The following is a 26719-nucleotide window of genomic DNA, read 5'->3' as shown; positions in this document are numbered from 1 at the left end:
TGCTTTCCAGAACTGGTTTTCCCTAATTTATTCATAGGAAAATCATATGGCTGTATAAAGTTGTCACATAATTTATATGTTTATTCGTTCAAATATTATCAAAATTGGACTCCCCTCGAAAATCCATGATATATGTTCATTGTATGTATAAAAGATGGAAATCTAAGAGTGTCTATGGAAGAGAAGAGATAGCGAGTGAGCCGCCTAATGCTGTCTGCATGTTTTATGTCCTCCTTAATTATCAGTTTCCTTCTAAGAGTAGGAAAACCAGTGGTTGAGAGTCTGAGAGCAGCAGAGCCATCTCTCATTGTTTATCCATCCTTGCTTCTAGACAGCAACTATATTGTGTAGATTAGTAAAAATTCACTGTAGATGCAGTGCCTGGGCAAGAGTCAAGCATTTATCAAGCACATACTGTATACCAAGTTCTTTCACGTACATTAGAGGCCACCTAGTAGGGTGGAGGGGCCTTAGATTGGGCATTTCAGTGGCTTCTCATGTCAGTTCTGTGTGACATTGGGCACAACCCATTCCCTCTACAGCTCTAGATTTCCCCAGCTCTGCAATGAGAAGGTTATAATAGATAGGTGGTAGAGGATCCTTTTCAATAAATATTATATTTGGAAAACCCAATAGATAAAACATAAAAGGAGAGCATGTTTTGGCAGCTAAAACAGAGGTGGGGGTCCAGAGCCACAGTGCCTGTTCTGCTCCAGTTCATAATGGGCTCCTTTCCCACCTCTCCAGTGGTCTGTCAGGCACTTATAGAATTACACAAGTCTCCAGAGAAATGGTTTGTTTCTGGGCTCCCTTCCTGTAGGAACGTTCAGCAATTCTAAACTTCTTATTTCCCCGCAGGTGTCTCAGCCATCCTCATACCCCGCCTGGACCTGGTCATCTCCCTGGTGGGCTCCGTGAGCAGCAGTGCCCTGGCCCTCATCATCCCACCCCTCCTGGAGCTCATCACCTTTTACCCTGAAGACATGAGCTGTGTCACCATTGCAAAGGACATCATGATCAGCATCCTGGGCCTTTTGGGGTGTGTATTTGGAACATACCAAGCCCTCTATGAGTTGATCCAACCCATCAACCATTCCATAGGCAACTCCACAGCTGTCTATGCATAACTGTCTATTTTTATTCTGATAGTTCTCCCTTACTCCGATCCCCAATTTGACTTCTATTGTGGATGTTATATACATTCATCAAACCCCAACATCTCTATATTAATTAGTGGCTTCTTTATCTTTCCAAGAGAAATGTAGGTGACATAAGTCAGTACTGATACCTCTCAGGCTATGTCTTTTCTGGTTTTGGATTTCTCTGGAGGCCTTTTGTACCTCTGAACCAAAACCACATTCAACCATTCGTATTATCAGCCTCATTTAATGGGAAAAAGGATGCCATTTGCCCATGATATCCCTGGAAACAGAGACCAAGCAAAAATATAAATGCAAAAGGAGCTGTTGTCTCTATTCTGCAGTAACTACCCTTAAAGCATCAGGTTTAGAAAAGTGTATGTTGGGGGAAGAGGAGTTTCTATTTAGGTATGGTTCTAAGTGGAAGAGTCAAAGAACAAAAATAGTACTTAGCAGTAATTTTTCTAACCAATAGCTCTGACACGGATTTCCGATGGGATCTTTTTTTTTTTTTTTTAATCCTGTGGGATCTTGGGCAAGTTTCTCTCCCTGTCCATCTCACTTTCCCATTCTATGAAATGAAGGATTGGACTAATTGGCTATTAAGGGCTCTTCCAGCTCTGACATTCTGAAAGCGAAAAAAAAAGATAAGAAATGAATTTATCCCTTAACACATGTGTGAAAATTGAAGAGTTTTCTATCAGCAAGTTACCCTGTTGCCCTGGAGATACAGGCATACCAGAAGTAGGTTAAGGGATAAAAACATATTTCTTAGGAATCTTTCATTATGATGACCTCCCTACTGAGAAGGACATCACCTCTCTCTCTTTCTTTTTCTCTCTCCCCCAACCCAACCCCCACATTCTCAGATATCTTAAGGCCACTTAGAGCTGATTTAGGCTAAAGGGGATGAGCAGTTTGTGTGAGGGAAAGGATTTCATCATGTGCAAGGACTACTGACCTTTTTAAAAATAATACTTAGTTTTGGTAAGGGTTTGGAAAAACAATCTTATACTCTGCAGATGGCAGAATACATTTTTATGGCTTTTCTGAAGGATAATTTTTATAATACATAAGTTTTAAAATGCATAGCCCTCTGACCCAATTTCACTTCTGGGAGTTTATCCTAAGAATCTTCTATGTTTGCAAAAATGTATGCATTATTTATGTTGGAAACAAATATCCAACATTAAGTTAAATTATGATTCATCCAGAATAGAATTCTGTGATGACCCCAAACACTGCAAAACTGCACCTATTGATATGCAAATATATTTGTGATTTATCAGTGGGAAAAAAAAAAAAAAAAAAAAACTGGTTTAAAACACTCTGTGAACCAAAACTAGGCAAAGACATTACAAGAAAATAGAGCTACAGACCAAAATCCTTCATGGAAATAGATGTAAAAATTCTAAACAAAATTTTATCAAATCAATATAATCAATGTAATTCACCATATTAACAAACTAAAAAGAGAAAAATATATGATCATCTCAATATATACAGAAAAACATCTGGCAAAATCTAATGTCTATTCCTAGAATAAAACTCTTGGCAACTAGGAATAGTAGGGAACTTTTACAACTGGTAAAAAACATCTGTGAAAAATCTATAGCTAACATCATACTTGATAAGGAAAGACTGAAGATCAAAAACAAAATACAGGGACTTCCCTGGTGGCACAATGGTTAAGACTCCATGCTCCCAATGCAGGGGGCCTGGGTTCGATCCCTGGCCGGGCAACTAGATCCCACTGCGTGCCACAACTAAGACCCGGTGCAACCAAATAAATAAATATTTAAAAAACAACAACCAAAAAAAAAAAAAATACACATGTGCATTCTCACCACTTCTATTCAATATTGTACCAGATGTCTAGACAGTGAAATAAGGCAACAAAAAGAAATAAAGTCATCCAGAATGGAAAGGAAAAAGTAAAACTGTCTTCATATGAAGTTGATATGATCATCAATGTAGAAAATCCAATGGAATCTACAAAAAAGCTACTACTAATTGATTTTACAAAGTTTCAGGATATAAGATCAATGTATAAAATCCAGTTGTGTTTCTCTGTAATAGCTGGGAACAATCAGAAATTGCACTTAAAATAGCACAAAAATATGCAATAATTTGGGATAAATCTGATGAAAGATATGAAACATATGTACAATGAAGACTATAATATATTTCTAAAAGAAATTAAGATGTAAATAAATGGAGAGATACACCTTGTTCATGGCTCAGAAGACACATTATAGTTAAGATGTCAATCCTCATCAAATTCAGCAAGGTTTTTTTTTTTTTTAAATAAATTGACCAGCTGATTCTAAAATTCATATGGAAATGCAAAGGAGCTAGAATTGCCAAAATATTCTTTGGAAAAGAACAAAGTTGAAGAGCTAACATTATCTGATTTCAAGAACTATAACAAAGCTACCGTAATCAAAACTGCATGGTGTTGGTGCCAAATTTGACACATAAGCCCATGCGCCACAACTACTGAGTCTGCGCTCTGGAGCCTGTGAGCCACAACTACTGAGCCCACATGCCACAACTACTGAAGCCCGCATGCCTAGAGCCCGGGGCTACTCTTTGTTGCGGTGTGCAGGCTTCTCACTGCAGTGTCTTCTCTTGTTGCGGAGCACGGGCTCTAGGCATGCGGACTTCAGTAGTTGTGGCACGTGGGCCCAGTAGTTGCAGCGCACAGGCTTCAGTAGTTGTGGCGCATGGGCTTAGTTGCTCCACAGCGTGTGGGATCTTCCCAGACCAGGGATCGAACACATGTCCCCTGCATTGGCAGGCAGATTCTCAACCACTGCACCACCAGGGAAGTCCCTGTGTTGATTTTATAACTAAAGAAACTTCATGTGAGGGAAAATTTTAATGATCTGTTTCACTCTAATGGAAGCACCACTTTTTAAAAACATTTTATAGTGAACTATAATTCCCATACAGGAAAGTATGCAAAGCATAAATTTACAGTATAATGAGTATTTCTAGGTAACATCACTTTTCAACCTCACCTTCTATTTGATGATTGGTTCTATGGCCTAAATAACAGGAATCCCAGCTGGGGTTAGGAGAGTTCTCATCCTGCAATGCATCTTCATTCATTTACCAGTGGTCGGATGTCAAGCAACAACCTCTCAGAGGAGATGTGAAGTAGCTATGGCATCATGAAGGAAAAGGAGGTGGAGAGGAGCATCCTATCACTACATAAGAAAGCTATATGCCAATAATAATATCTTTGCTCTTGGGGGACCCACACCATGAGCCTGGAGCAGGTGAGGCTTTAGGGAATATATGGAAGCCTTACTATAGAATATATAACAATAAAATGCATATAAGGCAGTGGTTTATAACTTTTGGAGGAGTCATACACCTTGTTGATTCTAATGAAATCCATGGATCCTCCTTCCATAAAATTCACATATATGTATACATACTAAATTTTGCATGCAACTTCAGGAGCAATCACAAACCCAGTGAAACAAACAGACCCTGGGTTGCAAAAGAAGCTCTGGAAAAAGGGACGCAAGAATATTTGCTTCTTGTGGCATTGAACAATCTGCAGATGGTGGATAGCCAACCCTGGCACTAAGGTTTGAATGCAGAATGGGGCAATATGCAAAATCAGATGAGGGAGGTAAGCTACCAGACAAGGAAACCCAGGCCACCATATGACTGGTACAGAACACACTTACTGACTGCAGCCAGCACTGACAGGACCCAAATTGGCCTTCCCAGTTTCATCAATGTGTACTGAATTTTCTGCTGCCATGTGCTTCTTTGGCAAAAACTGGGACCTGGTAGTTGGAATAGAGATGTCTGGGAGGATACAGAGGCTGTAGGGGGATTCCTGACCCCTGGAACATTCAGAATCATCTCCCACTGCATTTCTTGACTCCACGAACGTTATCTGTCTCAACATGACTGAGATGGACTGTGGTTGGGGCATTGAGGGGAATGATATACAAAATCACTTTAAGGAGAGGCTGAATTCGGATCTTCAACAACCCATTGAAAGAAAGAGGAATGAGAGAGTTGAAATTGCTAAGCAACACAAGCCTTGCGTGGGGAAGAAGTTGCCCATGAGAAACTGAGGCATTAAGAGTTGGCTACCAAGTGGACACAAGTGACATGAGTGGCGTGTAAGCCACCATGACCCTGGGAATGAAACTGACAGAGGACTCTCTAAAGATTCACAAGATTTGTGACTAGCAAACAATGTCCAGACAGTGCCTGACTCAAACCCACGAAGCAGCGCCTCAAGCAATTCCCTGATCTGAGCTCTAAGGTTATAAAAAGGGGGGCGGGGGAGCGCAGAACCTCTCCCTGGCATCTGACACCACTTGGAAGTGAAATTGCACTGCTATGAAATTGCACTGAAAATTTTCTAAAGGGAAAATTTTCAGGTGGGCCATAACTTAGGAAGTTGGACTTGCCAGTCAGGGAGATTCACACGTGAACAGGCCCTGTGATCTGGTCCTTCCCCACCTCTCTCACTTCTTCTGGCACCTTTTCCCTCCATCTGCACCAGCCTTTGTCCAGTTTCAAAATATCAGCTCCTCCTTGCTGCAGGGCCTCGGCATATGCTATTCCCTCCACTTTGAACTCTTTCCCCCTCTCTCTACCTACTTAATTCCTACTCATTTGTCAGATCTCAGTTATCACTTCCTCAGGAAAACCCTCCCTGACTTCACCCACTGACCCAGACTCTGCCATTCCCGATAAGCTTCGATTTCATAACACTTCTCAGTTGTCACAGAGAAACTTCAGTAGTATCTTTTTACAAATTTTTTGGGGGGGGTCTTTTGTGTCTCCATACAAATTTTAAGATTTTTTGTTCTAGTTCAGTAAAAAATGTCATTGGTAATTTGATAGGGATTGCATTGAATCTGTAGATTGCTTTGGGTAGTACAGTCATTTTCACAATATTGATTCTTCCAATCCAAGAACATGGTATATCTCGCCATCTGTTGGTATCATCTTTAATTTCCTTCATCAGTGTCTTATAGTTTTCTGCATACAGGTCTTTTGTCTCCCTAGGTAGGTTTATTCCTAGGTATTTTATTCCTTTTGTTGCAATGGTAAATGGGAGTGTTTCCTTAATTTCTCTTTCAGATTTTTCATCATTAGTGTATAGGAATGCAAGAGATTTCTGTGCATTAATTTTGTATCCTGCAACTTTACCAAATTCATTGATTAGCTCTAGTAGTTTTCTGGTGGCATTTTTAGGATTCTCTATGTATAGTATCATGTCATCAGCAAACAGTGACAGTTTTACTTCTTCTTTTCCAATTTGTATTCCTTTTATTTCTTTTTCTTCTCTGATTGCCATGGCTAGGACTTCCAAAACTATGTTGAATAATAGTGGTGAGAGTGGACATCCATGTCTTTTTCCTGATCTTAGAGGAAATGCTTTCAGTTTTTCACCATTGAGAATGATGTTTGCTGTGGATTTGTCATATATGGCCTTTATTATGTTGAGGTAAGTTCCCTCTATGCCCACTTTCTGGAGAGTTTTTATCATAAATGGGTGTTGAATTTTGTCAAAAGCTTTTTCTGCATCTATTGAGATGATCATATGGTTTTTATCCTTCAATTTGTTAATATGGTGTACCACATTGATTGATTTGCATACATTGAAGAATCCTTGCATCCCTGGGATAAATCCCACTTGATCGTGGTGTATGATCCTTTTAATGTGTTGTTGGATTCTGTTTGCTAGTATTTTATTGAGGATTTTTGCATCTATATTCATCAGTGATATTGGTCTGTAATTTTCTTTTTTTGTAGTATCTTTGTCTGGTTTTGGTATCAGGGTGATGGTGGCCTCACAGAATGAGTTTGGGAGTGTTCCTTCCTCTGCAATTTTTTGGAAGAGTTTGAGAAGGATGGGTGTTAGCTCTTCTCTAAATGTTTGATAGAATTCACCTGTGAAGCCATCTGGTCCTGGGCTTTTGTTTGTTGGAAGATTTTTAATCACAGTTTCAATTTCATTACTTGTGATTGGTCTGTTCATATTTTCTGTTTCTTCCTGGTTCAGTCTTGGAAGGTTATACCTTTCTAAGAATTTGTCCATTTCTTCCAGGTTGTCCATTTTATTGGCATAGAGTTGCTTGTAGTAGTCTCTTAGGATGCTTTGTATTTCTGCGGTGTCTGTTGTAACTTCTCCTTTTTCATTTCTAAGTTTATTGATTTGAGTCCTCTCCCTCTTTTTCTTGATGAGTCTGACTAATGGTTTTTCAATTTTGTTTATCTTCTCAAAGAACCAGCTTTTAGTTTTATTGATCTTTGCTATTGTTTTCTTTGTTTCTATTTCATTTATTTCTGCTCTGATATTTATGATTTCTTTCCTTCTGCTAAGTTTGGGTTTTGTTTGTTCTTCTTTCTCTAGTTCCTTTAGGTGTAAGGTTAGATTGTTTATTTGAGATTTTTCTTGTTTCTTGAGGTAGGCTTGTATAGCTATAAACTTCCCTCTTAGAACTGCTTTTGCTGCATCCCATAGGTTTTGGATCGTCGTGTTTTCATTGTCATTTGTCTCTAGGTATTTTTTGATTTCCTCTTTGATTTCTTCAGTGATCTCTTGGTTATTTAGTAACGTATTGTTTAGCCTCCATGTGTTTGTGTTTTTTACGTTGTTTTCCCTGTAATTCACTTCTAATCTCATAGCGTTGTGGTCAGAAAAGATGCTTGATATGATTTCAATTTTCTTAAATTTACTGAGGCTTGATTTGTGACCCAAGATGTGATCTATCCTGGAGAATGTTCCGTGTGCACTTGAGAAGAAAGTGTAATCTGCTGTTTTTGGATGGAATGTCCTATAAATATCAATTAAATCTATCTGGTCTATTGTGTCATTTAAAGCTTCTGTTTCCTTATTTATTTTCATTTTGGATGATCTGTCCGTTGGTGTAAGTGAGGTGTTAAAGTCCCCCACTATTATTGTGTTACTGTCGCTTTCCTCTTTTATAGCTGTTCGCGGTGGCCTTATGTATTGAGGTGCTCCTATGTTGGGTGCATATATATTTATAATTGTTATATCTTCTTCTTGGATTGATCCCTTGATCATTATGTAGTGTCCTTCCTTGTCTCTTGTAACATTCTTTATTTGAAAGTCTATTTTATCTGATATGAGTATTGCTACTCCAGCTTTCTTTTGATTTCCATTTGCATGGAATATCTTTTTCCGTCCCCTCACTTTCAGTCTGTATGTATCCCTAGGTCTGAAGTGGGTCTCTTGTAGACAGCATATATATGGGTCTTGTTGTTGTATCCATTCAGCAAGCCTATGTCTTTTGGTTGGAGCATTTAATCCATTCACGTTTAAGGTAATTATCGATATGTATGTTCCTATGACCATTTTCTTAATTGTTTTGGGTTTGTTTTTGTAGGTCCTTTTCTTCTCTTGTGTTTCCCACTTGGAGAAGTTCCTTTAGCATTTGTTGTAGAGCTGGTTTGGTGGTGCTGAATTCTCTTAGCTTTTGCTTGTCTGTAAAGCTTTTGATTTCTCCATCGAATCTGAATGAGATCCTTGAGGGGTAGAGTAATCTTGGTTGTAGGTTCTTCCCTTTCATCACTTTAAGTATATCATGCCACTCCCTTCTGTCTTGTAGAGTTTCTTCTGAGAAATCAGCTGTTAACCTTATGGGAGTTCCCTTGTATGTTATTTGTCATTTTTCCCTTGCTGCTTTCAATAATTTTTCTTTGCCTTTAATTTTTGCCAATTTGATTACTATGTGTCTCGGCGTGTTTCTCCTTGGGTTTATCCTGTATGGGACTCTCTGTGCTTCCTGGACTTGGGTAGCTATTTCCTTTCCCATTTTAAGGGAGTTTTCGACTATAATCTCTTCAAATATTTTCTTGGGTCCTTTCTCTCTCTCTTCTCCTTCTGGGACTCCTATAATGCAAATGTTGTTGCGTTTAATGTTGTCCCAGAGGTCTCTTAGGCTGTCTCCATTTCTTTTCATTCTTTTTTCTTTATTCTGTTCCACAGCAGTGAATTCCACCATTCTGTCTTCCCAGTCACTTATGTGTTCTTCTGCCTCAGTTATTCTGCTATTGATTCCTTCTAGTGTAGTTTTCATTTCAGTTATTGTATTGTTCATCTCTGTTTGTTTGTTCTTTAATTCTTCTAGGTCTTTGTTAAACATTTCTTGCATCTTCTCGATCTTTGCCTCCATTCTTTTTCCGAGGTCCTGGATCATCTTCACTATCATTATTCTGAATTCTTTTTCTGGAAGGTTGCCTATCTCCACTTCATTTAGTTGTTTTTCTGGTGTTTTATCTTGTTCCTTCATCTGGTACATAGCCCTCTGCCTTTTCATCTTGTCTCTCTTTCTGTGAATGTGGTTTTTGTTCCACAGGCTGCAGGATTGTAGTTCTTCTTGCTTCTCTACAACTTTTTATTGTGAAAAAACTTCAAAGTGGCAAAAATAATAGAGTCCCCATATACCCTTCACCTAGCTTTCAATAATGTTAACATCTTACCCAAACAGAGCACAGTGGTCAAAACTAAGTAATTAACACTGGTGAAATCCTATTTCTGGTCCTTTTTCCAATCCAGTATCCAATCCAAGTTCTCATATTTTCTATATTCTCTTCTGATCTGTGACTGTTCCTCAGTCTTCCCTTACTGTTCATGGCCCTGATGCTTTTGAAGACGACTAGCCAGTTATTTTGTATTGTTTCTCAATTTAGGTTTGTGTGATCTTTCTTGTGATGAAATTGAGATTATACGTTTTGGGCAATACCAGAGAAGTGTCACTGTCCTTTATCAGTGCACCATATTGGGAAGTGCACGATGTCAGTATGTCTTATTACTGGTAATGTTAAATGTGACCACTTGGTTAAGTGGTGTCTGCCAGGTTTCTCCACTATATTTTCCCCTTTGTAATTGTATCTTGTAAGGAGATATCTTGAGACCATGCAAAATCCTGTTTCTCATCATAGGTTTATCCAATAATTTTAGCACACATAGATGTTTCTTTTCTGCAACAATTCTTACAATGGCATTTGCCTAATGATGTTTTTTCCCCCCATTTTTGCCATTTCTTCTACATTTAATTGGGATTCTGTTGTGTATGGACTCAATGGTGTTTATTCAATGGATTATAACCCATTACTGTCAATATTTCTTTTCTTGCTCAAGTTGTCCAAGATTTGGCCACTGAGAGCTCAGGTTGGTTCCTGTGTCCTTTCAATATGCCCCTATGCTCTCAGTGTCCATAATATACTTATTCATTTTCTCAATCCTAATATACACATGAAATACTTTCAAAATTGCTAACTGCTACTCCTGTGAAAAAACTAATTGACTAATTAGAGTACATTCAGTATTTGTGTGCAGTTCCTTTTTTCTGTTGCTTTATAGTACCCCATCAAAATACTGTAATTTTATTTTTTTTCCCCACCCACTTCAGTGTGGTTGTATTATTTGAAATAGGTTTTCATCTGAAATAGGTTTTGTTAGTTTGTATTCCATGTTAAATTTCCCTTATCTCCTGGTTGATTTTAATCATGATTTGGGAATCAGAAACATTATATGGTTCTAAGAGTCAGATACACAAAATGATATACTCAAAAGTATCCCATCCTCTTCATCCTTTATAACCTGTTATCATTTCCCTCTTCTTTCCACTCTCTGTAAATAAGCAATTCATTAGTTTCTGGCTCATTTTTCCTTATGTACAAATGGGTAGACACATGTCTATTTTTCTTACACTCTTTTCTTACATGACAGGTAACACTGACAAATTACATGACAAGTAACACTGACAAATTCCCCTCAAGAAGGACTAAATCAGTTTGCATTCCTACCAGCTGTGTATGAGAGGACCTGTTTCCACACAGCCTTGCCTGGTGGGTTGTGGTGGCGTACTTATTTTTTACCAACCCAAGAAATGACAAATGTTATGTCAATATTGTTTCAATTTATATTTTTCTGATCTTGAAGTGAGTTTCAACATTTTTTTCATGTTTAAGAGTCATTTTTATACCTTTCTGTGAGAGTTTGTCTGTTCAATTCTTTTCCCAGTTTTTCTATCAGGTTTTTGATCCCTTGACAATTCTTTATAGTAGGAATATTATTAACCTTTTGTCTATGATATGTGCTGTAAATATCTTCTTCCAGTCTTTTGACTGGTGTTTCTTGCCAAGCAATTTTTTTCATATGTAGTCAAATTTATCAGTCTTTATTGCCTCTGGATGTTTCACCCATGTTTCCTTTTAGTATTTGTATGGTTTCATTTTTAACACTTAGACCCTGGATTCACTTGGAGTTTATTCTTGCATATGGCATTAAGTATGGATCTAATCTCAACTTTCTCCAAATGGCTTTCCATTTGGCGCAGCACCATTTATTAAAAAGTTCACTTTGCCCTGTGATTTGAGATTCTCACCATCTCCCCACACAACCTCTCACTGCCCCCCACCGTCCCCACCAAGACTTGGAGGAGCATCTGAGCCGAGAGCATGGCATGGCACACAAAGACTAACCAAACTATCGAGCTTCCTTACATGCAAGGATGCGACTGGGAGAATGCTCAACTCAAAGATCCAGGAGGGGGATAAAAAGGGCTGGAGAGGTCACAGTGCAATGGGAAGGCAAAAAAACAACCAAGGAAGCTGGATGGTGATGAGACAGATTGAAGCTGAGATAACAAGCAGCACAGGAGACAGAAATAGAAGAGTCAGTCCCTGGCATTGCCTCAGCTCGCCTGTCCCACTGCCACAAACTCTTCTGGCAGAAACAGCCCAGAAAACAAGCTCCAGAAATCCCGAGATGTCACTCCAGTCAGAATGGGCATCATCAAAAAATCTACAAACAATAAATGCTGGAGAGGGTGTGGAGAAAAGGGAACCCTCTTGCACTGTTGGTGGGAATGTAAAATGATACAGCCACTATGGAGAACAGTATGGAGGTTCCTTAAAAAACTAAAAACAGAACTACCATACGACCCAGCAATCCCACTACTGGGCATATACCCTGAGAAAACCAGAATTCAGAAAGAGTCATGTACCAAAATGTTCATTGCAGCTCTATTTACAATAGCCAGGACATGGAAGCACCTAAGTGTCCATCAACAGATGAATGGATAAAGAAGACATGGCACATATATACAATGGAATATTACTCAGTCATAAAAAGAAACAAAATTGAGTTATTTGTAGTGAGGTGGATGGACCTAGAGTCTGTCATACAGTGAAGTAAAAGTCAGAAGGAGAAAAACAAATACCATATGCTAACACATATATATGGAATCTAAAAAAAAAAAAAAAAGGCTCTGAAGAACCTAGGGGCAGGACAGGAATAAAGACACAGACATAGAGAATGGACTTGAGGACACGGGGAGGGGGAAGGGTAAGCTGGGACGAAGTGAGAGAGTGGCATGGACATATATATACTACCAAATGTAAAATAGATAGCTGGTGGGAAGCAGCCGCATAGCACAGGGAGATCAACTCGGTGCTTTGTGACCACCTAGAGGGATGGGATAGGGAGGGTGGGAGGGAGATGCAAGAGGGAGGGGATATGGGGATATATGTATATGTATAGCTGATTCACTTTGTTATAAAGCAGAAACTAACACACCATTGTAAAGCAGTTATACTCCAATGAAGATGTTTAAAAAAAAAAAAAGAAAGAAATCCTGAGATGTGATCAATGAGAAAATATGCAGCCACAACAAAGGAGGAAGTCTCCTCAAGTTAAAAAGATTTATTACCATTCCAGCCTTCATGTGAGCCCAGAACCCGGGGCTGGTCATGGGTGATTAAGTTGTCATGAGAGGACAGGACAGTGAACAAACCCAGGCACCTGATATGAGTCCACCTCTCTTCGCTGGATCCCTGCTCCACAGTGGCTGCTGGCGGGTCCACTTGTTCAGCCTCTGCCCCACTCACCCTGACAGTGCTCCAAGGCCAGGGCAGGCAGCCTCGTGATCCCTGAGCTCACAGCTCTGAGGCCGCCTCTACTCCCCCAGCACTGGAGGAGCATTCTAGGGTCAGGCACTATGGATTTGACCCGATGGAGGGAGAAACAGTGCTGGAGGAGTTGTCTCAAGGTTAAAAGGACAAGGCATGCATGTTCTTATATCCAAGGCCACGAACTGGCCACCCATGAGCCAACCAGATTTCCCCAGTGACAAGTCTGATTGGCCCCTTCTGCCTGCTCAGTATTTAAAAAAATAATTCGTTGCCAATATTTTAAAATTGATTTCATATAAAAGTCTGGATTTCTGGCTTCTCGAGGGAAAAAGAAATTGAGAATATTTGGCAATGCTGGGCCCATACTCTCCTGTGGTACTCACTGGCTATAGCTAGATAGCAGCTGTCCCTACGGACCAGATGTGCCCTTTCCAACTCACCCCAGTTCCCACATCCCTGATTATACCCCCAGCTCGAGACTGGGCAGCAGCTGCCTCGGATCAGTTACATTATTATACAAAGGAAAAAATGGAAGATGTGCCCGCAAACATGTTCCTCGTGGTCCTCATCACTTACTCATGTCTTGCGCTTTGCCCTGCAGGTACCTGAGTTCGCAGACTATCTTAAACACATAGAGCATTCTCAGATATCTCTCCCATCACATGCCTTGCCTCTCCAGGATACACCGTGCCCCACTGTTAACTGGGCAAGTCTAGAAAAGAATACTAAATCATAGACGTTAATGGAGGAACAGACTGAGATCGACTCCTTCAGATCCTTCATTGTAAGAGGGGGTGGGAGTAAAATGAAAACTGTTAGTACTCTCACTCTGCTTTTAGGTCAGTGACACACTGACCTAACACTGACGTGTTAGGCCCCTTCCTTGACTGTTTAGAAAATGAGTTGAGCTCTTAGAGAAAGACATGGGGGTGAGGAGGAAAATGCAGTGGCCAGCCCAGTAGATGTCCTGGGCTGTCAAAAACCACCAGGCTCATCCACCCTTAGGTTAGGGCTGCTGGCCCACACCTAAAAATTTTGTAGGTGGCATAAAATGACTTTCAGCGGGGGAGTGTCGTCATTGTAGAAAGGGGCTTGAGGAAGGACAGAGAGTAGAATCTGGCCTTGGCCAACGTAAGACAGAAGAAGAGGATGCCTTCCTCACACCCTCTTCATTCTGCTGTGGCAGGTGCCACCTTATTTGCCCTTTAGAGAGGCGGAGATTCTGACACAGCCCAGACGCTTCCCGTTGATGCTTAGGATGATCTCCGAGCGGTAGTTCCCACTGCTGAGCCAGCTGGGCAGCTCCAGGTCAGGCAGGAAGAAGTCAGACTTGGGCAGTGAGTAGGTACCCTGTGGGAAAGGCAGTGGACCACAGGTCAGTGAGAGCCTACAGATGGGACTCTCTCCTGGAGTGACCTCTAGGATTGCAGCTGCAAACTGCCCCTCCTCCCACTCTCCTAAGAGCCATGTAGAACATAGAATGTGATAGCAAAAGGACACCAGAGGTCAGATCGAGCTTCAGGTCTCCCATTCACAGTTGGATCAACCGAGGCCCCCAAAAGATAAGTGATTCAAGATAGATCATATCAATTTACACCCACAGACATCCAGGTCTGCAAGAGAATGTCTCCAAACCCCATGTCTCTACTCTAGTCACAGGGGGAATGCTCTCCCCTCCCTATACTTACTTGTTTGAAGGGACAGTGACAGGGAAGCCCATAGGTGTGCAGGGGTTCTGGGCAGGGATTCTCATGGGGAGTTAACACTTCAAGCACATTACAGAAGTTCTCATAGGTGCAGCTGCCAAATTGCTCCATACATGGGACTTTGACCCAAAAGCCAGCCACTTCCTTCTCCAGAGTTAATACCACCTGGTGAGAGAGTTGGAGAAAGTGTAAAATTCCAAGGCAAACATACCAGTTCCTCTGCCTCTTTAAAAGGCCAGCATTTTATTTTATCAGAGTTTTTAATTGGATGGGATCTGGGAGATATTCTGATCGAGAAATGACAATATTGTGGCACATGCTCCAACACTATCCTTTCCTGTGCCCATGGCAGACTTTAATAATCAAATGTAACTTTTCCCCCCCCTGCACTGAACCACACAGTCTTATAATTCTTTAGGTAGTCACCACCCATTGGCTGAAGTTGAAATGCACTTGTCATCTAACTGCTAATTGGCTAACTGTGGCATTGCTTCTAGACTTTCCTTCTCAGCCCAATCTTGGCTTCAGAACCTTTTCCTTCAGAGGACTTCAGGCAGCTACCACCAACTGATTGGAGTTGGTTACCAAGATGAAACCCATCTGCTATTCTTGGATCCTATTTTCTCTGTACAGCCATAGAAGACAACTGAAAACAATAGGAATTTACAGAGAGATCATTTTGGGATTGCTATTAGGAAGATCTTAACAATCATAGTGAGGTTACAACAGATGGAACTACCTCAAGAAGAGGTGGGCTGCCTGGACCCTGTTGGGGAAGCTACAAAAGGACTCCTGCACCCAGAGAGAAGCTGGATGGGGAGATCGGTGAGTACTTCACACCTCCATGCTGCCATGATTCTGCTCCTGTTCTGGAGGTGGGGGCTGACCAGTTGTGCCTGGCACGGGCTAAGCATTCACTAAGTATTAGCTGCCTAAGAGCCAAATGAGTGGTGCCTTAGGGACCATGTTCGTATCCCCCCAAAGGTGTCAGGGAAAAGTGTCAGGAAAGGGCAGGAGGAAGTCTGATTCTCTGTGGGTGTAATGGCAGGAAACCACTCTCGGCTGTAACATCACAGCATCCTATGACTCCCAGCCCCCAAGCTCACTTGATTCAGGGCTTTTGTTTCTAAGAGACAAATCCTGGATGGGCACTTATTCCCCTTGAGCCTGCTGGGCTCAGGCCGGCTCCCCAGGCTGTGGACTCAGTCTTGCAACTGGCCCAGGTGTCAGGATCCAGGTCCAGGAGGAAGGCATAGGTCCACGCAGCCTGTATTCTGAGTGGACAAACTCAAATTTGCCTCATCCCACTCTGCTGACCCACACGTTATTCCCCACCCCGAGTCATGCACGGTCCCCTCCCAGCCCTCCTGTCTCCTCTCCTGCCAAGCCTGCTTCAACCCCTTTGCCTAGAAAGAGCCGAGGGCCTGGAGTGGAATGTTACTTCGGCCACTTCCTACTCTTGTGCCCTTGGGGAATTTCTTCTGTCTCCATCCCCTCATCTCCAAAATGGGACATTTTAAGAGTGTCTGCCTCTCTCACAAGGTCCCACTGAGTGAGACAATGCCTGTCAAACACTTAGCATAGTGCCTGAAGTCCAAAAATTACTTCCTGCTGGACTTCTCCCCTCAGTACCCCTCCTTGTTTTGCTAACACCCCAATGAAAATGGTTGAGCCAGTTCTGCCCTGAACAAGAAAGAACACCCAGCTGAGGGGACCAGCGGGGACCAAGTCCTGCCTGGGCTCCTCCCACCACACTGGAAGCCTGTGGGGCTGCATCCACTAGGAGCCAGGCCTCCCCCAGCCAGGACAAGCACAGCACAGGAGGTACTCAGCGGGGGCACCCCGAACTTAAGGCAACAGTCATGCCTGCCGTTTAGGGATTACAAACCATGGCTGATTTTCCAGTCTTTGTTCTCAGTCTACTTGTTCATATGGCTCAGAAGAGCAAGCAAGGGGAGTTCCCTGGGCGGTCCAGTGGTTAGGACTTGGTGCTTTCACTGCCATGGGCCCGAGTTCAATCCCTGGTTGGGGGACTAAGATCCCACAAGACGTGCAGCGTGGCCAAAAAAAAAAAAAAATCAAGCAAAGCTGAGTAATAAGGGACCATCAATCCCTCTACTCCAGGACTACCTTAGCACCTCCACAGCTCAACCTAAATAAACCCCTGTGTCATGGGACCTGGTTCCACAAGACAGACAGAGGCACTGACGGGTAATGGAATCAGGATCCCTGTACCCACCAGGGCACTTGGGCAAGTCCTTTCCCCACTCAGGCCTCTGCTCCTCCATCTTGACCATGGAGTATTTGGATCTCATGATCTTGAAGAGACCTACCAGTTCTGACATCCTAAGAGTCAAAGTTTCTTACAAGTTGAAAACAATGACTTTTCTCTTGGCCTCTAGCTCAGGGCTAGGCACACAAGGCTCTAGATAAAGACCCGCTGATAGGGGCCTCCTTGGTGGTGCAGTGGTTAAGAATCCGCCTGCCAGTGCAGGGGACACGGGTTCGAGCCCTGGTCTGGGAAGATCCCACATGCCATGGGGCAACTAACCCCGTGTGCCACAACTACTGAGCCTGCACTCTAGAGCCCACGAGCCACAACTACTGAGCCCGTATGCCACAACTATTGAAGCCCACGTGCCTAGAGCCTGTGCTCCACAACAAGAGAAGCCACTGCAATGAGAAGCACGCACACCGCAACGAAGAGTAACCCCGCTTGCCACAACTAGAGAAAGCCCGCACACAGCAACAAAGACCCAATGCAGCCAAAAATAAAATAAATAAATTAAAAAAAAAAAAAAGATCCACTGTTAGCAACTGACTTGAAGGGGAGACATTTGATGAGATCGGGGAAGGGGCAGTTATATCTCAATCACAGGGCTCAGGCAGGGGCATTGCAGGTACAGGACTTTAGAGGGGAAAAAAAAGCTAAACCATCAGGGCTGAAAGCTACGTGTCTAAAAGCCTGAAATAAGTGTACATGCCAAATGTGGTAGCAGTTTACGATTCCTGAGGATGGGGAAACCAAGGTCTCAGAGGCTGGAACATGAGAGCTCAAAGAAGGGAGTTCTAAATTATGCCAAATCCTGTGGAACACATCAAAAGAAGAAAAAGGCGTTCCTGGACAGACTCCAACCTTGCCCATGGCTCACAGAATCTGGCGCATCCAACTTCTCAAAATTGTAGCTGGCATCAAGTCAATCCAGGTTCCAAATGGGACTTTTTTTTTTCCTTAATATTTTTTAAAATTTATCTTATTTATTTTTGGCTGCGTTGAGTCTTCTTTGCTGCACGTGGGCTTTCTCTAGTTGCAGTGAGCGGGGGTTACTCTTCGTTGCAGTGCCCGGGCTTCTCACTGCGGTGGCTTCTCTTGTTGCAGAGCTCTGGCTCCAGGCACGTGGATTCTTAACCACTGCGCCACCAGGGAAGCCCCAAATGGGACTTTTGATTGAAGAAATTTCACTTCAGCAAGGTCAGAAGAGGAGGAGGAGGAGGTTTCTCTCCTGCCACTAACAGGTACATGGCTTGGACCAGTCACTCCTCTCTGGGCCCCAGTAACAAGGCGAGAAGCCATTAACCTTAAGAGCCCTTCAGGCTCATACAGTGCTTGTGTCCTAGCAGCTCTCCTGGGGGGCGGGGGTCTTTGCTGTCAAGAGGAAAGTCCTGGCGTACTCCCCTGCTAAAACTCCAAGCACTAATTCCGCCTCCCTGCCAGAAAGAGCTCAGGAATAGGAAACATTAGATAGATAAGGACACCAGCCTTGAATGCTGACCTGGGGCAAGTTGCATCCTTCTCTGAGCTTCAGTGTCTCTTATCTGTAAAAGGAGACTCATCATCTTTTCTCCTACACAAGTGGTGAGAGGCTTTCATTTAATAGCTAGTATGCACATACCCTAAAAAGATAAAGGAACCAAATCAAAAATATATACATAAGAGAAATGTAGGAGGAAGGGAAGAGGCAGTGGGAATCTGAGTCCAATTTTAAAAAGCTCAATGGCCCAAATTTATGACAGGTAATAAAGTACAGACTGACGATGGTTCAACTTACAATTTTTCAACTTTACGATGGTACAGAAGCAATACACATTCTGTAGAAACTGTACTTCCTGTTATGAATTGTGATCTTTTTCAGGGCTAGCAATATGCAGTACCATTCTCTCTGGAGATGCTGGGCAGTGGCAGGAAGCCACAGCTCCCAATCAGCCATGCGATCACGAGGGTAAACAACTTAAACCATTCTGTACCCACACAACCATTCTGGTTTTCACTTTCAGTACAGTATTCAATATTCAACACCTTATCATAAAATAGGCTTTGTGTTAAATGATTTTGCCCAACTGCAGGCTAATGTACATGTTCTGAGTGTGGTTAAGGTAGGCGAGGCTAAGCTGTGACGTTTGGTAGGTTAGGTGTATTAAAATGCAGTTTCAACTTAACGAGATTTTTCAACTTATGCTTGGTTCACTGGGATGTAAGTTGAGGAAGCTCTATAATAGAAAATAGGTGGGAGGAACCCATCTTAATGGCCTACAAAGAAGCCAGGAAAAGGCTGGGGAAAGAAAAAGGAGTTCACCAGCTTTTTCCTTCTAAGTCAGTTGTACTGCATCAGTGTTCTTGGAAACGTCTGCAGTTTGCATGGCAGTGGCAGAAGAGCAAGCATGATGGCCAGCTCGCCAAAGAGCTCTTTGCTCCAGGCTCAGCGGAGGTAGTGTAGAAATGTGACCCTGGTAGAAAATCACTTGAAGAACAGCTAAAGAAAATGCGGTGACGTAGCCTGTAGAAGACTTGGGAAGAGGTGCTGGACAAAGCAAAGCTTGAGAGCTGTTTGCACGTACAGGACTCTGTCTGGGTCAAAGAAGCCACAGGAAGAGATTGATACTAACGGAAATATTAACACGGGCTAACATGTACCGAGCTGGTCTTGTGTGCCAGGCCCTGTGCAAGGCGCTAACCATGTTATTAACTCAGTAATCGCTCAGAGCAATGTATGAGGTAGGGGCTGTGATTAACCAAGTCAAAGGGTAGTTTCAGGTACACAGATTCCAAATCAGAAAACCTTTTAAAGAGTCAAAAGGAAACTGGTGCCAGAAGAGATCTGCACCAGGACAGGCTGAAGGCATACAAGAATACGGTATATGTCACAACTACTAAGCCCACATGCTCTGGAGCCCGTGCGCCACAACTAGAGAGAAGCCCTGTGCCTTGCGATGAAGAGCCCGCGTGCCGCAACTGAGACCTGATGCAGCCAAATAAACAAATAAATATTAAAAAAATAATAATATGGTATAAAGGTAGCAATGCAAACCAGTGAGGAAAGGACTACAATATATGGAGTTGCAATGGATACACAAAGTTTCTATTGTTCTGTATGAAAACATGCAAATATCCACCCCCAAAACAGGCAACAGGCATGAATGAACTGGTTATTCCTAAACAGAAATACAAAAGGCAAATAAACTTATGAAAGGACATTTAACAAATCTATGCTTCTTTTGCTGCTCTGGGATTCCAGGATTCCAAAATTATTCAGTTCCCTGAGCATACATGCCTCAGGGCCCTCCCTCTGGCCCACAGCACCTTCCCTTCAGCACCTCCCTGACCCTGCCCACCCCTGGGCTCACCTTCAGAGGATCTTTGAGGTTCACAGTGGTCTTGACCTCAGCGCTGATGGTCATGTTCCCAGGAATGACAATAGGGTCAGGTTCCACAGTCAGGCTGTTGATCACCACAGGGTCCTTCCCCTTATGGCAGTTATCCCAGGAAAAGCTACTGAGCTGGGAGAGCTAAGGACAATAAGGCAGCAAGAAAAGAAGAGAAAAGAAAAGTTGACAAAAGGAACTCTCACAGGTTAGAAGGATTAACAGAGCAGTTTACTGACAGTGTGCCCGTGGGCGAGGTACCTGCCCTCTATGAGCTTCATCTGCAACTCCACATCTGTAAACCTGGAATAACACTGGTCCTACCCATTTCATAGGCAGGACTAAACTAAAAGACAATCTCCAAAAAGTGTGCCGTGAACTATAGAGCACAAAATCACAGACCTTGTACTTCAAAATAGGAGACTAACCATATCCACCTTTGGTAGATACCTTCTCTGATCTCTCACCTCCCTGCTCCCCACTCCTCTCCAACTAGTCTTGGCATCTCCTTAGAGGGAGGCTTTTGGAGGATTCGGCTTTGCAGCCCATGCCCAGAACTTTATTCACGTCACACCCCAAGCCCAATCCAGGGCCAGGAACAATAGGGAACACAAAACACAGGGGGAAACATAACAACATCTAACACCCTACCCTCAAGGAGGCACAATTAGCCCAGGGAGGGACTAGGACACACCTGAAAAGATCCCCAGTGGGCCATCTGTTGATGAACAATCCCTAGTGAACAAACTTCCACAATCCTAACCAGTACTTTCTTAACTCCCATTGCTCATGCCCTGCCCTGTCCCACACCCCAACTCATTCCCCTCCCCTCTGCTGAGCCATATCTCCTCTTCTTCCTCCACATCCCCCAAGAGGTCTCCTGATTCCTGATTCCACCATCGTGTCCAACTACACATGACCACTGACTCCCCACTCCCACAGAACCCTGTCTATGATCTTTAACACTTCCTATACCATGCAGACTCTGCCCACCCACTCACACCTTTCCCAGCCCCCTGAAGGCCACCTACAAGAGACTTTCAGCATTCCCACCATGCACATCCCATCTTAGAAGGAAAACCTGCCAGTCCCACATCCCCAAGTTGACCCCCGTCATCAACACAGCCACAGGTAGGTGGGCCAAAAGAGAATACTTAACCCAGGCCAGGCGGACAGATTCTCTCTGCCTCCAATTTGGGAAGTGAGACAGAGGCAAAATCATTCAGAGGACTTTGGGCTTTGAGCTGTCATGGGGTCATAAGCTTTAAGGCAGAGCCAGAACACCTAGACTCATGACCAAGCCAAAGGGACAAGAACTAAGGGCTCTGCTGGTCTGTGGAAAAGAGAACAGACAGAGTCGCCCCCTGCCTCCGGCCCCCTATCTAAACAGGCAGTGAGGGGGAACAGCCAAGGGCATGGTTTTAGACTAAGATATGGGTAAATCAAGGCTTTAGTTGGTAGACATGGCTTGAAATCATAGCTCGACCACCAAATCATGTGACTCTACAGGCCAGTTTCCCCTTTGGAGCTGCAATTTCCACATCTTTTAAGTGGAGTCATTTCTACTTTCCTCCCAGACCTGTTGGGAGGGTGAGAGCATGGACGTAAAACTCATAACACAATGCCAGGCACAAAGCATGAGCTGGCTCCCTAAATGATAGCCATTAGACATCCCAGCCGCCACTTCCTGCCATTAGTTCCATGAGATTCCTTGTATACCTGGAATAAGCTTCCCTTTACTTGAGCTTCTTGGAATGGGCTTCTGTCCCTTGGAATGAAGCATTGGGCCATGACTAAGAAAGGCCTGATTCATCCCTGCATTCCCCACAGCCCCTTAGACAGGGTAGGTACCAACAAATGTTTCCTTCAACATTCATTCCGCAGATATTTATGAAGCAGTGATCACAGGCCCGGGGCCAAGGGCTGTTCATAGAGGTAAACAATTAGAAATGTGCCTGCCCTGCGATGAGGAGCTTACAGTCCAATGTACATAAATATTACCCACTATGATCTCTGGGTGCCATAAAAGAAACAAACAGAGGGTCGTGTTGAGTAACAAAGGACTCACTTAAATAGGGTGATGAGGAAGTTATAATCCTGCAAGATGAGGAGTCAGCCATGCAAGTACTGAAAGAATGTTCAGGCAGAGGGAACATGGGCAAAGGCCCCGCACTGGGAAGACGCTCAGCTGCTCTGGGCCCTACAAGGCCAGTGGGCTAGATGTAGTGGATGAGGCACCCAGGTAAGCTTAGAGGGGTGGCAGGGTCATTTAATTCATGCCAGACCTCATAGGTCATCATCAGGAGGCTGGATTTCCTATAAGTGCCATGGAACGCCATTGCAGGAGAGTGCCATGCTCTGGTTTATGGTTGAGAATGGACTGCAGAGGGTCGAGTTTAGAACACGGGAGACCAATTAGAAGGCCACTATCAAATGAAAGCATGTCTGGGATTAAGAGTTGGGCTGGAGGGTGGGTAGGAGGACTAGCCATTTTCTAGAGCTGCTTTCACAAATTCCAAGGCAGCCAGATTCACAGCGAGGATTGATTCCAGGCTGGAGGAAGTGTCCAGAGAACACTGCTCCTCCTTCCCTCAGGCTCTGGGGAGACTTAACAAGGTGCTTTGTCGATGGCTGACTAGAGGCTTCTGTCGCAGTGAATTCTGCAGCTGAGTCCAGTCTCATCCGGAAAAGGAAGCATGATGTGTTAGCAATGCCCACTAAGGGCAGGCCTAGCACCAGATATTTGTCATCCCAGCCTAGGCTAACATGTGGGAAGAGGCAACGTATGGCAGAGGGCAAAGGCACAGCTGTGGAGGCAGAAATATGGGTCCAAATCACAGACCTGGATTAAAACCATACCTCAGCCGCTCTCACTAGCTGAGAACATGCGTCAGTTGACCCCTCTTGAGGCTCAATTTCCTCATATATTAAATGGGCATAACTATATCTTCTCACAGGGCTACTGTAAGAGTGAGAAGTTTGTATACAGAAAGTACAGGTCACAACTCAACACTGTCACAGCCATGAAGACACAAGACTGAGAAACTGTCACAGACCAGAGGAGACTGGGGAGACAGGACAACACATGCAACGTGGTGCCCGAGATTGGATCCTGGAACAGAAAGAGGACATTAATGGGAAAACTGGTAGAATCCAAATAAAGTCTAGAGTTTAGCTAGTGGTAATGCACCTATGTTGGTTTCTCAGTCTTGACAAATGTACCATGGTAATACAAGATGTTAACATTAGGGGAAACTGAGTGAGGAGTGTGTGGGAACTCTGTACTGTCTTTGCAACTTTTCTGTAAGTCTAAAATTACTCCCCTAAAAAAGTTTATTAGGGAAATAAAGAGCAAAGCACATGGCTCAACACATAGCACATAGTATGTGCACGATAAATGACATTAGACAGTTATCAGAGAGTCTATTAAGTACCTATTTTGCGCCCAGCCTGGGGCTAGACATTCTCCCCTTTTATCTAAGGATCACCACAGCCCAGGGTCATGAGACCGGGTTAATGCTAGAAGAGGAACCGGAACTCCGGTTTCCCGATGCTCAAACACTCACTATCACCCCACAGCCTTCATGTGGCCCAGGGTTTCAGGGTAAGGGTTCCGAATCACATGAGCCCAGAGAAGACCCGGATGATAGCAGATAAGAATGGAAAGTGCCCCTTGCTGTGTAATCTCAGATGAGTCCCCTATCCTCTATGGGGCTGGGTAAGGTGGGTGAACTCCCTGATGTCTCATGGCCTCTCTAAAACTGCCAACGTAAGACCCTCTGGTCTGGGACGGCATCCACAGCCAAGACATGTAGGAGAGCGGGGATGTAGGACTGGTTCCAGACTTAGCCACACCACCTCATAGTGGTCAGACCTGGAGCCAAGAGAAACATTCTCAATCTACACTCAGGGACTAACTGTGAACCCTCCGGACCAATAAGGCCAAGAGTTCTTTGCTCCTCCATTCAATAGGCAGAATAGACTCCTTGCCCCTGGGGCAGGGTGAGGCCGAGCCCACTGGCTTCTATCACTTTATGAGTTTAAGATATAAGAGCTTTTCCATCCATGGAAGCATTTCCCTTCACCCACAACCATCAAAGAAAGGCAGGATGGTACTGTCGAGCCCATTGTACAGATAAGGAGACCAAGGCTTAAGAAGCCCAAATGCCACTCCCATGGATTAGAGACAGAGGAGGAATCAGAAGCCAAGCCTCCTAGTCCTATCCCAACTTTCCCTCACACCACCCTGTTCCTGGCTCTGACAAATATTTCCAAGGAGGTTGGCGGGAGGGGACCTAGGGCTGGGCCTCTCTCTTTGACTGCTGCCAGAGATACTAAGTGTCTGGCCCCCAGGTATGCAGCAAAGAGGCCATGGAACTAGGCTTCTCTACTTCTCAGAATGACAGAACTTCCCCTTCCCCAGGGTCTGGAGCACAGGGTGACTGAGAAGATAGGGAGAAGCTTGTAGGCTGGCGCCTCTCCATGCCTCACACCCAGGAGCAGGGCTGCACCTTTGTCGCCAGAGGAGCAAGTATGGACCTTCTGGGGTGAAGAGCCTCTCAAACCCACCCACCCACCAGGAGGAGCAGCGCCTCAGAGCAGTACAGAGGGGAGGGGAAGGGTACCAGGCATTTTCATGGCGGAAAAGAGAGGGCACGTAAAGGGGGCTGCGTCTCTGGGCCTGGGATTAGAGCCTTGGTCTTGCAGTTCCGTAAAATTTCACTCAGACGTTTGGAAAGAGGACAGGAGTACAGACGGGACTGAGATTAACCCTTCCAAAACAGTCTGGAGCAGAGCAAAGCCTTACAGCCCACCCTCTGTACAGACGGGGAAACTGAAACCCGCAAAAAGCAAAGGACCCACTCAGAGTCCCACAGTTAGTGACTTTGGGAGGCTCTGCTGCAAAGAAGTAATTCTAGAGACCGGAGAGGCCACCCCCATATCCCACCCCAGCCCGCACATCCCGAGCTGGGCTGGGATGCTGGAAGCAGCCTCCTAAAGGAAAGGGTGCTTACCCGGTTCGAGAAAATGCGTGCAGGAGCCGCTGGGCCGGCGAGAAGCAAGCCCAGGGAGATGAGGAGAGGAGCCTGCATCAGGGGGTTCATCGCAAAGGGTGGGTCCTCACCGAGTTAACTACAGGGTTCGTGGAGGCGACGACGCCTTTAAATGCCTGCCTGTATTGGTTATGCAAAGCTGTGCGTTGCTATGCAAAGCTGAGTGCGGCTACTTCCCCGTGCGTCCCGCCCCCTCCGGATCTGAGATTTCGGGGCCGGGGATTGGATAGAGCTCTCCTGGCTCCGCCCCCCAATGGTTCCGCCTTTAGCCCCGCCCTTCGCGCGTGGGCGACAGGCCCCGCCTCCAGTGGCGAAGGCGGAGTCTGAGGAGAAAAGGGGCGGGTCGAGTACGGGGCGGGGCGGGGGGGAATGAGCACGCTACAGGGAAGGGAAGAAGAGCTCCAGGGAGGGGCGGAGCTTAACTCGGGGCGGGGCCGGAATGCGAGGAGGGGTGGGGCTGTTGTTTCTGAACTCACGCTGTTAACCGTCACTGCTGGAAGGGCCATCATGGTTTCGTTCGCCCAAGTCCTTCTTGACAAAAATATCATGCTCCCTACCGATACTACGCTTCCCCTTAGCTGTGTTACAAATCACTGTGTCTTTTAAATAATTATTATAATGATAATGATAACTTTTAGTAAATGCTTTAATACATGCCAAGCGCTATTAAGCACTTACGAGGGAATCCATTTTTTTGCCCCACTTTACCACTGAGGAAACATACATGATAAGGCAGGTTAGCTTTGCCAAGGTCACACAGCTAAGAAGTGATAGAGCAAGGATTCTGCTTATATATACCTCATCAGCCAAGATTTCCCTAAGCTACTACACTTTGTAGTTGAGGTTTAATTTTTTAAAAAGCAATAGGGACACTATTCCTTCCAAATTACTGCTAGGTTGTAAACCCCACAAGGGGTGGAACCATGACTTCTGGTCACTATTAATGTGACACATAATAGGCAATCTTTGTTGAGTAAATGAACGCATTAATAGAATTTAAAACAACCTAATCATCTTTTAAAAGAAATTTTTAATTTTGGAATTAATTTTAGATTACAGAAAAGTTGCAAAAATAGTGCAAAACTCTCTCCTAGTTTCCCCCATTGTTAACATTAAGATATAAAGGTATTTTTTTTATAAAAACTAAGAACCAGCATTGACGTATTAACTAAACTCCAGACTTTACCTGATCTTTTAATATGCTTTTCTAATTGCACACCTTCCTCCCATTCTGATAATCCCTTCCCTC

At 43.9% G+C, this 26719-nt stretch overlaps 2 protein-coding genes across 3 annotated transcripts in view; one reads left to right on the top strand and one right to left on the bottom strand.

Moving 5' to 3' along the window:
• Positions 1 to 26719, top strand: part of SLC36A3 (solute carrier family 36 member 3) — a 72710-nt gene that overhangs the window by 31288 nt on the left and 14703 nt on the right. The window contains exon 10 of one of the 2 annotated variants that reach the window (XM_082381513.1): positions 859 to 1039. In XM_082381513.1, coding sequence (XP_082237639.1) covers positions 859 to 1039 — 181 coding nt within the window. Of the gene's footprint in view, positions 1 to 858; positions 4169 to 26719 lie in introns of those variants that run through there. The other variant, XM_082381512.1, reaches the window with a different exon arrangement.
• GM2A (ganglioside GM2 activator) lies at positions 12842 to 25660 on the bottom strand. Its single transcript, XM_082381521.1, has 4 exons — positions 25432 to 25660; positions 20399 to 20560; positions 14759 to 14941; positions 12842 to 14420 (listed from the first exon to the last, which is right to left on the bottom strand). Exons 1-4 carry the CDS (start codon positions 25519 to 25521, stop codon positions 14265 to 14267), a joined length of 591 nt encoding a protein of 196 aa, XP_082237647.1. The 5' UTR covers positions 25522 to 25660; the 3' UTR covers positions 12842 to 14264.

Source organism: Balaenoptera borealis, assembly GCF_965194805.1.
Source record: "Balaenoptera borealis genome assembly, chromosome: 2".
Lineage (NCBI taxonomy): Eukaryota > Metazoa > Chordata > Mammalia > Artiodactyla > Balaenopteridae > Balaenoptera > Balaenoptera borealis.
Note: the sequence above shows the minus strand (reverse complement) of the source record. Positions and strands in the feature narration are given on the sequence as shown.